Raw genomic sequence first — 14,485 nt, 5'->3', positions numbered from 1 at the left:
GTATAGGAATGAGTAGATTGAATTGATTCACCAAAGGAATCTAGAAATGGAATATGGACATTATAGCTAATATTGTAGTGATAGACTGGCAAAAAAATGAAAGTTGGAGGATCTGGAAATCAAGGTGAGAAGTACAGTTAAGGTCAGATGTCAGAAGGAAACTGAGGGAATGAAATATTCTGGTCATATAGAAGAATTTTCAGGTTCATGATGAAGGAAATAGTTGAACTTGTGTATAATGACAAGTTCAAGGTATTACCATCTCTGTTTATAGCAGAGGTGGAATAGGAGAATATTGTCAAGGGAGCTGAGTAGATTGAGGACCTGGAAAGTTAGGATTGTTGAGGAAGAATCAATATATATGTTGAAGTCTTCTATCCTAGACATGGAACCAAAGCCTTTTTGAAAGGCAGTTTTATGCAGTTTTCTTTGAGAAGTGGAATTTTGAGAAGTGGAACCTTATTTTTACTCATCTTTACTGTTAAGGATTTGAAGTAGTGGTAGCTGAGGTGAGCTCTATTGGGAGAAGAGTACCTGTATAAGGTTGTTTAGAGAGAGGAGGAAGAGGCAGAAAATAAAAGGGATACTCTTTCCTGGACTTCAATTATATCATATATTGAAAAAAGGGCTAAAATTAGATGAACAGTGTAAAGAGATGAAGGATACCTGCCTACTCTCTGTGAAGTTGCTTGATCTTAGTGATTCTTGTATTTCTTCATTTGATGTGTTAATATTTTAAGGAACAGTGATGCTTGTGTCATTAAAGATATTTTTCTTTTTAGCTCTGACTTACTGTATTGCATAATAATGATCATATTAATAAAGTCTTCATATGTTCTATAAATTTTGTAGTGTTTTCTTAACTCTATAAAGAGATAATAAGATGAATTTGGTAATAGTGAGGACTCTGCAGAATTTGAGTTCTAATCAAAACTCCTTTGTCGGAAGAGACCATATTCATGTGCTAAGTTTTTATTTTTAGACAACAACAACAAAATCCTCAAGGTCACAATCAAAATAATGTAAGGAGACTGGGAGGCAAGAAACAACATCATAATCAATTACAAAAACAGTATAACAACAATCTAGTTCTCAGTTTTTTCCCCTGTAACATGAGAGATGAAACTATCTGACAATTGTAGCACTTGAGGCAGGAGCCCCCAAATGTTCTCCCAGTACCAGCAGTATAAAAGACATCTTCAATTCAACTTTTAAATGTTAAGTCAATTTAGGATGAAGAAAAACCCAAAAGATAGATTTTTGACATTGAATTACAAGGCCTTTTCAAAAGAGACAATGTAAGATATTGTCTTTGGAGAAAAGACAGAAAAACTGGGATGCCAGTAAGATATCAGGATGGGGCTGGGTCAAAGAGAAATTCACTTAGGCAGAAAATGTAAACATGGCTGGTGGTAAGGAGGTGGAAGTTGTCTATTTAGTAGTATCCTTTTAAACTAATTATTCTGTCCAAGTATTTACTAAGCTTGGTCTATATAAGGACATTGCACAGGAACAAATGTTAGTGCCCTTTAAATTTCAGCATCCTGGATCAAAATCCTCACAAGCCTGCCCAATTTACAGCTATGCTAAGAGGGAAGGTTTGAATTATCTCTGAGGCTAAGTCTACAACATTTCCTCTACTCTTGTTCAGGGGATGATCTGGGAATGGAATTTGACCTTGAGTAGTTGAGTGTCTTCTATGACACATGCTTAAACTAATTAAATTCAGAGATTGGAAAAATACATAATTGGCAATTGTACATTCATGGAGGACCAGAGGTATCTGGATGTTTTTTTATTGGTTTCTAGAGCTTGAACAAGCTGAATTGAGGAACTGGAGGATGGAGGAGACATCCAGATCAGAAGAAGCAAATTGGTATCAGGATCAACAGAGTTTGATAAGTTTGATGCTACTGGGCATCAGGCAGAAGGTTATGAGGCTGAGAAACACAGAGGGTTTGAGATGCACAGAATTCCATACATTTAGCACACAATCTCTTGAAGGCAAGGATTTTTTAAAATTTATTTATTTATAGTTTTCAACATTTACTTCCACAAGATTTAAAATTTTCCACCTTTGTCCCCAAGACAGCCTACAATCTGATATAGGTGTTATATATACATTCCTATAAACATATTTTCACATTAGTCATGTTGTATAGAAGAATTATAAAGAATGGGAGAAACCAAAGAATTTTTGTGCTCAGAGTGTCACTGAGTGTCACTCCTGCTTTTGAAGTTGGAGAATTCCTCATCACCAGTTTTAGTACTACATTCAGAAGAAAAAAAATCATCTCTAAAGTGCTCATCTATCTTCATTTTCTAAATTCCTGCATTTTTGTTCTTTAATAAGGTCAAAGTTGTTGTTTCTCCTTATTTCTTTAATTTATTCAACAGGTCACTCTGTCTTAGAGAAAAGTTTATTTTTAATTAGAAAAAAATAATTAACTGTCATTTTCACTCAGCTTTTTAATTAATTCCAGATCCCCACACAACAATGACATATACTGACTGCGTGCTTTTGTTTTACAGATGACTAAGAAATGATCCTTCCACTATGGATTGGGCAAATGAAACTTTCCCAAAGCAGTTCATTCTATTGGGTTTCTCGAACTGGCCTTGGTTGGAGCTGCCCCTCTTTGGAATCTTGCTGGTCTCCTATACACTGAGCATCTTTGGCAATGTGACCATCATCCTTGTGTCCTACTTAGACCCCAAACTCCACACACCCATGTATTTCTTCCTCACCAACCTATCACTCCTGGATCTTTGCTATACCACCAGTACAGTTCCCCAAATGTTGATAAATATTTGTAGTAGAGTGAAGACAATTAGCTATGGTGGTTGTGTTGCACAACTCATCATCTTTTTAGCCTTGGGTTCCACAGAGTGTCTTTTGCTAGCTATCATGTCCTTTGACCGATTTGTGGCTATTTGTCGGCCTCTCCATTATCAAGTGATCATGCATCAGCGTCTATGTCTCAAACTGGCAGCTGCATGCTGGCTCAGTGGTTTCAGTAACTCTGTGCTGCAGTCTACTTGGACTCTTCTCATGCCACGATGTGGACACTACAAGGTGGATCACTTCTTTTGTGAGGTACCTGCTCTCCTCAAATTGTCATGTATTGACATAACACCCAATGAGGCAGAACTATTCTTTATCTGTGTCATTTTCCTTCTTATCCCTCTGTCACTGATCCTTATCTCCTATGGCTTCATTGCCCAGGCAGTATTGAGGATGCGGTCAGCTGAAGGAAGAAGGAAGGCATTTGGAACATGTGGATCACACCTTGTGGTCGTATCACTGTTTTATGGTGCGGCTATCTATATGTACTTGCAACCACCTTCATCCACTTCTGAAATTTGGGGGAAGATAGTTTCCCTCTTTTATGGTATCATTACACCTATGCTGAACCCACTTATCTATACTTTGAGAAACAAGGATATGAAAGGAGCTTTTAAGGGACTGATAAAAAGAGTATTCTTGTTTAAGATGTGAGGAATACGCTGTAGTAGATGCTACAAAAGTAGCATCATTAGCATGTTGTTCAGATTTCAAAGATTCTTCCAACTCTTAGGTTGGTTTCCTTCTCTTTGGACCTCCCAATGCCTTTTATATGATATAGATTTTCAAATAATTTTCTCCTACTCAATATTTTATACAGCTTTTTAAAAATAGCACATCATAATTCATTCCAAAATTTTACTTCCTATTCCTTGAGGTACTATTTTGGGTTCTTATTTAGTTTACTTTAGTTCAATAAGCTTTTATTAGATATTTTATATTTGCCAGGCACTATGTTATGCAGCAGTGATTTAATGACAAAACAAAATATTTCTGCTCTCAAGGCATACATATTTTGCCGCAGGAACACAATTGGCAAATATGAAAATGCAAAATCAATTTGCAGCAATTTCTGTGAAGGGGGGAAGAAATAACAACTGGATTGGGAAAGTACTCTCATGTTAAGTAGTACTTCAGGTGAAATTTGAATAAAAATAAAGACTCCAAGAAGTGGAGGGGAAAAGGTAGAATATTCCAGCAACAGAAGTCAATCTGAGCCAAAGCAAAGAAATGGAAGATGAACTGTTGTGTATGTGAAATAGGAAACAAGACAGTTTGTTTGTTATGCAAAGTATGGGAGGAGAATAACATACAATCATCCCAGAAAGGTAAGATGGAGTCCAATTATAAAGAGCTTTAAATGCCAACCAGAAGAATTTTATTTTATCCTGGAAGCACTAAGGAGTTAATAAAGATTCTTCAGCAGGCAGATGGCATGTCCAGATCTTTGACATGGGGAATGAGTGAGTGAGAGTGAAGAGTTGAGGATAACTCCTAGCTGATTGGAAAAATAGTATTACTTTCTAAAGAAAAAGGGAAAATAGAACAAAAATTAGGGTTCTGCTTTTGACATGAAGAATAGGATATGACAATGGAAAAGTAAGTAGTTGAAGATGTGGAATTGGATGTGAGGAGAAAGATGAACACCTTTGGATCTGTAGATTATTGGGACGTTTGTATAAGGATGACAGTTAAAGCCCTGGAAACTCATGCAATCACCAAGAGACAGTGTCAAAAAGAGAAAAGAGAAAATAGAAAATATGTCAGTAAGACAGAATGTACATATAAAAAGAGGGAATTCTGCCCCTCCCCACCCAGGTCAGTGTTTCCCTTCTAATTTTAATGCCACTGATTATGTGCAAAAACCTTATGTGTTTTCTAAAATCTAAATTGTCCATTTTGTAATTTATGACCATGAATTCCCCTCTATTACAGCTAGCTAGAATTGTGAATGGATGTTTTCTTTTTTCTCTCCTATTTTGGTTGAAATGCAAGTCTGTATCTTCAAAAAGTATATTAATTTGAATTTATTGTGGCATATGAAGTGACAAGTGAGTTTAATCTAATTTCTTCCATACTGATTTTGCTTCCTAAGAAGTTTTTCAACCAATTATTCTATTGTTTAATAAATAGTGCTGATGACTCTAAGTCTATAGTATGGTCTAGAATTGTTTTTACAAGGTCCTATCCCTTTCTACCATTTTTCTATGATTTCTCTAGAAGATTCTTCATGTTTTGTAAATTTAGATTAATTTTATCACTTTTTTCTAGCCCTATGGAGCAATCATTTAACATTTTGTTTAGGAAGATGCTAAATATGGAAATTAATTTAGATAATTTTATCATTTTTAGTTTATTAGAATAGCTCAGTCATGCACAATTAATACCTGTTATATTTTCATTCTTTACTTCTTTAAACAGTATTTTGCAGTCATATTCTCACATGATTCTTTTCTATAGGGTAGACTCTCAAATATTTAATACTTTCTATGGTCTTATTGAATAAAATTTCTTTTTCTCCATTATAGATAATGCTATCTTTTATTTTTAGATAAATGTTTGCCAAATTAAGGCAATTTCATTTATGCTATGATTTTAAATATTAATTTCTGGAAAATCAATGTTGCATTTTGTCAAAGGCTTTTCCTACATCTATGGATATAATCAAGTGATTTATGACTTTTGTTATTAATGTGGTCCTGAATTCTTGGAATCCATGCCATAGTACATATAATATTTTAGTATATTGGTGTAGCCTTTTTGCTAAAATTTTTGCTTCTCAGTTTGTTAGACCTATATTTTTGTATTTATTAATAATTGTATTTATTATAATTATTAAGTATATTATTTATGTATTTATATTATGTTATATATATGCTACATATATTTCCCCTTTTTCTAGATCAATGAATTTCATTTAAACAAAACCTCTAGACTGGCCTGTCTCTGCCTCCTGGGCCAGTTGTGGTACAACTTTCTTCCATAGCATGTTCCATAACTCTTACTCTTTCCTATCTCTCTCTAGAGTCTGGAGAGAAGAGAATAATAAAGTAACAGGGTGCACTAGACGTCCAAGAAGGGAACAATGTCAGCTAGTAATTATGTTATATTATATATAACATATTACAAATATTATGTATTTATGATTATTATTAAATATTATGTATTTAATAATATTAAAAATTTATTAAGTATATATGTATATGCATTATTATATTTATTGTATTTATTAATAATATTTTTCAAGGGCACTTTTTGTCTATATTCTCTTGCTCTCTGGTTCAGGAATTGGTACAGTATTTGATTCATATAATATTTATGATTAAATTTGTTTTTATTTGATTGTTTGATAGATTTTGACTATAACTATACCTGCCCTCATGTTTTATTTTCCTTTCAGAGAAAATTTATGATTTGTTGGGTTAATTTTTCTGTGATTGGACTATTAAATTTTTATATCTCATGTCCTTTTAAGCAGGGTATTTTATTGTTGAATTATTCATCTATTTAATTTATGTCACCAAAATTTTGGAGAATATAACTAATCAAAACAGTTCCAAATATTTCCTTTCCTTATTTTTCATTTGTTGTGAATTTTTTTTTAATTTTGAAAACTTGGCTTTCCCATTTTTTATCAAAATAGTAAACTTTTTCTCCAAATCTAAATAGATTAGCAAATTTTTAGGATTATATCATTCATTTTGTATTAGAGTTTGAATGTTTTCTTGAAATATACTTTGGTGCATTTAATAATTGTATTTTCTTTTTAAAATAGAATTTTAGCAAAAATTTCCTAGATTTCCTCATTGATTTCTCTCAGTGATACTCATTCAGTAGGCCATCCTTTACAACACATAATTTTAAGGTAAAAATAAAAGAAAAAAAGGCAGAAAAAGAAAATGTTAGCAAAACCAAACAACACATTGGAGGGAAAACCTATCTGCAATGTTTGGCACTTGAGTATTTCTTACCTCTTCAAAGGAGGGAAGGGGTGGGGGAGGAGAATATATTTGCTCCCTAATCTTGTTCTTCATAATTTTGCAACATTCTTTTCTTAACCCTATAGTTGCTTAATTGTGTATATTGTTTTCTCTCTCTAATTATCTCACTTTAGATAAGTTGGTGGATATCTATTTAAAGCATTATTTTTGCAGAAAATCATTATTTCCCCTTTGCCTAGATGAATGAATTTCATTTAAACAAAACCTGTAGACTGGCCTGTCTCTGCCTCCTGGGCCAGTTGTGGTACAAATGTCTTCTGTAGTGTGCTCCATAATTCTTACTCTTTCCTATCTCTAGAGTCTGGAGAGAACAGAATAATAAAATAACAGGGTCCACTAGACATCCAAGAAGGAAACCACATCAGATGGCTAATACCAACAGAAATTCAATATAGCTTTGTGGTGATGGGCAGACCTTAGGCTCTTTCCAATTCTACCACTAGTATTTCAACTATGAAACATATAGGATAAAAATGGCTTATAAAATATGTTCCTAGGAGGCCTCATTGACCACAAAACCAGAAATTAATTCCGAGATTATATATTGTTAAATCTAAAACCTTCTCAAAGTTACACTGTCCTTTGGTGCACTTACAGTCATGCACAGAAAAACAAGGGAAAATAAATTATTTATGTAAATGAATTAAGATCAACAAGATAACAGTGCACAGAAAAAGATCTATACTACAGAGGTAAAAAAAACTCTAAGGAAAAATTTTTATTTGCAGAGGGTGGGTAGAGAAAATGGGGTAAAAATAAATGTTCTCCACATCTTGCTTATTCAATCAGTGGTGGAAAATTCCATAACCACTTTTCTTGCTCATGTTTTGCTCTGGACCCTTTCCTGTTTTATGCTGATGCTCTTTTTGCCTGTAGTTACAGATCTAGTCTTGATCAATCTCTCTTCTCTCTTTTCTACCTATTTCTCAGTGAGTTCTGGTGCAATTACCAGACTTCATTCCATCCCAAACCAAATTCCAGGTAGGCACACCCATACCTATATTATTCTTTCTTGGAATATTGCAGTTGGGACTAAATAAGTATAATGAATACCAATCTCTGTTGTTGTTTTTATTGTTGAATCATTTCATATCCTACTCTTCATGACCCCTTTTGGGGTTTTCTTGGCAAAGACACTGCAGTGGTTTGTCATTTCCTTCTCCAGCTTATTTTTCAGATGAGGAAACTGAGGCAAACAGGGTTAAGTGACTTGCCCAGAGTCACATAGCTGGAAGTATCTGAGGCCAGATTTCTACTCAGGAAGATGCCTTTTCAATTTCAGGCCTGAGTATTCTAGCTACTGTGCCACATAACTGCCCACTTATCTTTTTTAACCATATATATTTTTCTTTTTGCTCATGCCTTGTCCAGGATGGAGATTTCTACTCCCATTTTAAAAGATACACCAAATACATAACAAATTCTTCTAATTCCCTCATTTTAATTTTCTATGTGGAGATTATTGATGCTGTGGCTGTTTTAATGCGTGTTTCATATGGACAACATAGTGTTGCTTTCTATTCCTTTCTGATATACACTTCCATTTTATAGATGAGTTAATTCCATTTATACTCATGGATATGATCATTAACTGTATTTCCTTCTCCATAGTATATCCTTTTATCCCATCACTTAGATCTGTGATTTTATGTTTGCAAAGAACAGAAAAGTAGGAAAAGGAAAGGGAATGAATGGCATCAAACCTAGTAATCTATAAGTCAAGTGTTCTGATAAAACTCTTCTTAATCTCCTTTCTTCACATAACCCAGGCTTTGATCATTGTTTGCTATTTTATTTTGCATGCTTTAAGTCCCCTGTATGATCCATTCTCAAATTTGAACTTTTGTTTCTTCGTGACTATTTTCTGCCCATATTTTCCCTTCTTCTTGGTATTAGTGGATAGAGCACCAGACCTAGAGTCAGGAATATTTGAGTTCAAATCAGGCTTCCGGCATTTAATAGCTATTTAACCTCAAACAAGTAATGTAACTCTTTGCATTACTTTCCTTAACTATAAAATGGAGCTGTATCTCATAGGATTGTTTTGATGATCAAATGAGATTATATTTGTTAAATATGATATTTGTTTGGTTTGGTGTCTGATATATAGGATGTGATATGCAAATGATCATTCCTCTTTATCTTTCCCTTACCTTGTATTTCTAAAATGAACTGTGTACATATGTGTGCTCAGCTCTCTTTATGGCTGTTCACATTAGAATGAGGAGTGTAAGGTGCCCCCTGAACCATCCACCTCCTCCAGGTTTATATGATTTTCTTTTGGAACACTCCAGTTATCATAAATAATTGTTTGCTCCCCATTTTCTCAAACTTCTTCCATAGTATATTCCCTCTTTTTTCTCTTAAAGCAGCAAAATAGAATAAAACCATGCCTATTTCATGTATTGTTCTTTTATTATGTAAGTGACCTATGAAGTGAGTTAAATTTTGAATGGACGCTTCCCCCCCCCCCCCCGGTGCCCAGTTAGTATTTGTGTATCATTTAATCTCCTTAAATTGCTCAAACATATAGATTTCTGTAGTGCTTGACATTTGTGTTTCAAATATTATACTTGGTTCTGGGTTGTTTTTTTCCCACCAGGAATGTTTGGAAGTTTTCTCTTTCATTAAAGATCAGTTTCTCTCCTTATAGTTTTTTATTTGGTTTTGTAAGGTGTTATTCTTGTTATATGTACATGCTTTAAAAACAGTTGTTGGGAAACCTGGAAAGCAGTGTGTCAGGACCATTTCCCAAGAGAAGATCAAAATGGAATATGATCTAGATATAAAGAGAGATATGACAAGAAACTTTGAAGAAGGAACATATTATTAGTCCATACTTAACTATGAAAGGGTGACTAATTTATGAGTAAATTTATGAGAGATAGAAAACAAAGTTAGGCATAAAATGGATAATTTTAATTATAATAAATTTTAAATTTTTTGTAGAAATAAATTAGCCAAGATGAGGAGAAAAGCAGAAAATTGAATAAAATTTTACAGTTTCTCAGAAAAAGATCTTATAGCTCAAATATATAAAGAATTTTGTCAAATCTATAAGAATTGAAGTCATTCCCCAATTGATGGTCAAAGCACACAGTCATTTTTCAAATGAAGAAATCAAAGCAATTTGAAGTCATATCAAAGAAAATGCTCTAAATCATTATTGATTAGGAACTGAAAATTAAAACAATGTTAAAATATCATTTTACAAAATAGCATGGCAGAAACTAGGCAGAGAGCATCATCTCACACCATATATTAAGATAAGGTGAAATGGATACATGATTTGGACATAAATGATAAACAAATTAGGGGAGTAAGGAATAGTTTACCTGTCAGATCCATGAAGAAGCAAGAATTTATGACCAAAAAAGATATATAAAAATGTAAAATGGAGAATTTTGATTACATTAAATTTAAAAGTTTTTGTAAAAGCAAAACTAATGCCACCAAGATTAGGAGGGAAGTAGAAAATTGGGAAAGAATTTTTACAACCAGTATTCCTGATAAAGCCCTCATTTCTAAAATATAGAGAATTGAGTAAAATTTATAAGAAAATAGTCATTGAGAAATGGTCAAAGGAATTTTCAGAGACAGTTTTCTGATAAAGAAATTAAAGCTATCTATAGCTATGTGAAAAAAATATTCTAAATGACTTTTAAGTAGAGAAATGCAAATTAAAACAACTCTGCAATACCACCTCACACTTATCAGATTGCTTAATATGACAGAGAAGGAAAATGATAAATGCTGCAAATGTGGAAAAATTTGAACACTAATGCATTGTTGGTGAAGTTGTGAGCTGATCCAACTATTCTGGAGAGCAATTTGGAGCTATTACCAAAAGACAACCAAATTGTGTATATCCAGTGATGCCACTAGCAATCCCAAAGACATCACAAAAAAGGGGAAAAGGACCCGTATATGCAAAAATATTTATAGCATCTCTTTTTCATTGTTGCAAAGAACTGGAAATTGAGGAAATACCCATAACTTGGGGAATGGTTGAACGTGTTGTAGTATATGAAGGAAATGAAATACTATTGTGTTTGTTTTTCTGTTTTGCTTTCTGTTTCCTTTTTAATAATTTTTATTAATGAACTTATTTTTAGTTTTCAACATTCACTTCCACAAGATTTTGAGTTTCAAATTTTCTCCTCATCTCTTCCCCACCCCTGACTTCAAGATAGCAAGTATACCGAATACTCCTTTCCCCAATCTGCCCTTTATTATATCCCCTCCATCCCCCCTTACTTTCTTGTAGGGCAAGATGGATTTCCATACCCCATTATCTGTATATCTTATTTCCCAGTTGCATGAAAAACAAATTTTTTAACCATTTGTTTTTAAACTTTGAGTTTCATATTCTCTCCCTTCTCCCCTTCTCACCCACCCCCATTGGGAAGACAAGTAATTCAATATAGGTTATACATGTGTAGTTATACAAAACACTTCCATAGTACTCATATTGTGAAACACTAACTTTATTTCCCTCCATCCTATCCTGCTCCCCATTTATTTTATTCTCTCCTTTGACATTGTCCATTTTTCAAAAGTGTTTGCTTCTGACTCCCCTCTCTCCCAATCTGCCCTCACTTCTATTATTCCCCTCTTCCCCTTACTCCCTTAGACACTACTTTCCTGTAGGGTAATATAGATTTCCATACCCAATTGAGTGTGTATGTTATTCTCTCCTTAAGCCAAATTCAATGAGAGTAGGGTTCATCTAGTCCCTCTCACCTCCCTCCTCTTCCCCTCCAATGTAAAAGCTTTTTCTTGCCTCTTTTATGTGAGATAATTTACCCCATTCTCCTTCTCCCTTTCTCCTTCTCCCAGTACATTCCTTTCTCACACCTTAATTTTTTTTTGCCTTTTTAGAGGGGGCAGGGAAGGCAGGGTCATTGGGGTTAAGTGACTTGCCCAAGGTCAGACAAATAGTAAGTGTGTCAGGTGTCTGAGGCTGTATTTTAACTTAGGTCCTCCTGATTCCAGGGCCGGTGTCTTGACTGTGCCACCTAACTGCCCCTCACCCCTTAATTATATTTTTTACATATCACTCCTTCATATTCAACTCACATAAAATACCTCTTTAACCCAGTAATACCACTACTAGGCTTACTTCCAAAGATGATTAGGGAAAAAGGAAAAGCACCTATATTTCCAAAATATTTATAACAGCTTTCTTTGTGGTGGCAAATAACTGGAAATTTCAGGGATGTCTGTGAATTTGGGAATGGCTGAAAAAGTTATAGTATATAATTATGATATAATATTACTGTGGTATAAGAAATGGTGAGGTCAATGATCTTATAAAAACATGGATAGATTTGCACAAAATAATTGAGTTAAATGAGCAGAACCAAGAGATCATTGTATACTGTAACATCAATATTGTTTAAGAACAATTTTGGTTTTGTTGTTTTGACTATTATAAATATCCTAATTAACTACAAAGGGCATATGAAAGAACACACTATCTCTTATTATTAAGTGATATAAAGAAGTTTAGCATCACCAAGGAGGATTTCCATCACAGAAAATGACATCGTGGTGATTGAAGCTCCAAATAAAACTTATAATATGAATATATGCAAAATATTTAAACATAAATAAAAGTATAATTTGAGGAGAAAGAGGAACTAATGATATAATACTCAATAACAGTAAATTACTCTAATAAGGCATCTAATATACAAGACAGAGAGAGAAGCAAATTTCAAAGACCAAGTGCTATTCCCAAATGAATGTGGTCAAAGGAACAAACAATTCTTCAGAGAATTGCAAGTTATTAATGACCATTTAAAAGGGAGCTATGCCAAGATATAGGGGTAAAAGGAAGAAGTATGGTCCATCCCCCCCATCCTAATATTTACTCCAGAAACAACTAAAAAGGCACCATTTTGAGTAGTTATCTGGGAATCCAAGGAAAAATTACTGTGGTTCATTTTTCCATTTGCTATTGGCTTTATGGCAGCTGTCTCCACAAACAGAGAACTGTGGACACTAGGTTTCTAGTCTAGCCAGCAGAGTGTTGTGCAGAGTCATCTAATACAGAGAATGAACCTACATCTGTGCACTATGGCAAGAAGAATTCACAAATCCAGCATTGAGGGGAAAAATAGCAAAGCAATCAATGAGGTGACAATTGGTAGCTCTATCACTCACATTCCACAGAAAAATCATCTGCCCAGTGAAGAATGAGGAAAAGTGCTATAACTTGGGGTGGGAAACTAGTGCAAGAAACAGCTTTGGGTTTGAGATTGTTTACTGGGCAAGGAGCAGGGGAAAACACAAATGGGATATATGTTACTCTGACCTTGGAGACACATATGGCATATCTCAGATCTAATTCCCAGATTGGTCTGAAACTTACAACTTAATAACCAAGTCAGAGACTCATTTTAAGGGGGGAGGGACATCTACAGTTGCATATCTCTGAACCTTCAGAGCCTTCCATTTAGTTGACAGTGACTGAGGCCAAGAAGTTGACTCCTAGAGTTCCACTAAAGGACAAACACATTTTTATTATCCAAAGTCAAACCTAAGTCAGAAGCTTGAAAAGTGAAGATTGGAAGGGTAGAAGTCAGACTATTCCCTGGATCATAAAACTTCAGGCACACTGAAAACCTGTGGTTACCAGTGTGAGTTGTTTCTGAGGCCGTTGAAGAAAACAAGACTCATTACCTGGAGAAAGCAGCAACAGAGTCAAATAAAATAAAAATTAAGACCAAAAACATTGACCAAATTATTTTGGTCAAAATTTTACCAATTTTTTTGGTCAAAAGATCAAAAATTACTACCAACATTCCTTCCAGAAATATGTAAATCCTAGTTCTAATACCCTAAGGATGATTAAACAAATAAATCAAGAACCACCATAATGAGCTATTATGGTGACAAGGCACAAATCCAGAAGAAAAAAAATTACTCCAAAATATCTACTAGCAAAACTCCAAAGAAAAATGCAATGAGAATCCTTGGCAGGGTGGGGGGGATTTAAAAAAAAATATGAGTTCAACACTCTTAATGAAATAAGAAAATTGGAAGAAGAATTGGAAAAATGAGAGCTGTAAAGGGAACATTTGGAAAGGCCATTAACAGGTGAGCACCAGAGGAACAAAAACTTATCTAAGCCACAGATTTCTTGAAAATTAGAAAGAATCAAACAAAAGTGAATGGATCCATGAGACAAATAATGTCAAAATGTTGAAAAATAAAAGTAAAAGTGAGATAAAATCTTCATAAGATTCTCTGATGAGAATCTAATTTCCAAGATACCTAAGAATTTGAAACGTTCCCCACTTGATAGTGAAAAAATATGAAAACTGTTTTCTATGGAAGGTATTAAAATCATAAATAATAAAAAATGTTTAAATCACTAATAGAGAAATTCAAAAAAAGCAACTCAAGTTCTACCTCGTTTGTCATATTTGCAGAATTGAGTAAAAATGAAAAAAATTATAAATGTTGGAGGAGTTATGGGTATAAAGGACCATGAATGAGTGCAGAAACATATAATGGCACAGTGAATTCATATAGCCATTCTGGAAAGTAATTTGGACCTTTCCACCAAAACTTTATGTATCCTTTTAATCAGTAATGCCAGGCCTATATAGCAAAGAAATCAAAGAAAAAG

General features: G+C 34.0%; 1 protein-coding gene across 1 annotated transcript; it reads left to right on the top strand.

Moving 5' to 3' along the window:
• The first annotated feature begins 2,557 nt into the window (after positions 1–2,557).
• LOC138150271 (olfactory receptor 2B2-like) lies at positions 2,558–3,499 on the top strand. The gene has a single exon (XM_069073690.1). It carries the CDS (start codon positions 2,558–2,560, stop codon positions 3,497–3,499), a length of 942 nt encoding a protein of 313 aa, XP_068929791.1.
• Positions 3,500–14,485: the final 10,986 nt, after the last annotated feature.

This window comes from Petaurus breviceps, unplaced genomic scaffold (assembly GCF_028583685.1).
Source record: "Petaurus breviceps papuanus isolate PSGF00001 unplaced genomic scaffold, PetGlider_PUasm1.0 90865, whole genome shotgun sequence".
Taxonomy (NCBI): Eukaryota; Metazoa; Chordata; class Mammalia; order Diprotodontia; family Petauridae; genus Petaurus; species Petaurus breviceps.
Note: the sequence above shows the minus strand (reverse complement) of the source record. Positions and strands in the feature narration are given on the sequence as shown.

Excerpts from the sequence above, each read along its gene's own strand:
- LOC138150271 (XM_069073690.1), top strand. The coding sequence starts at position 2,558 with ATGGATTGGGCAAATGAAACTTTCCCAAAGCAGTTCATTCTATTGGGT.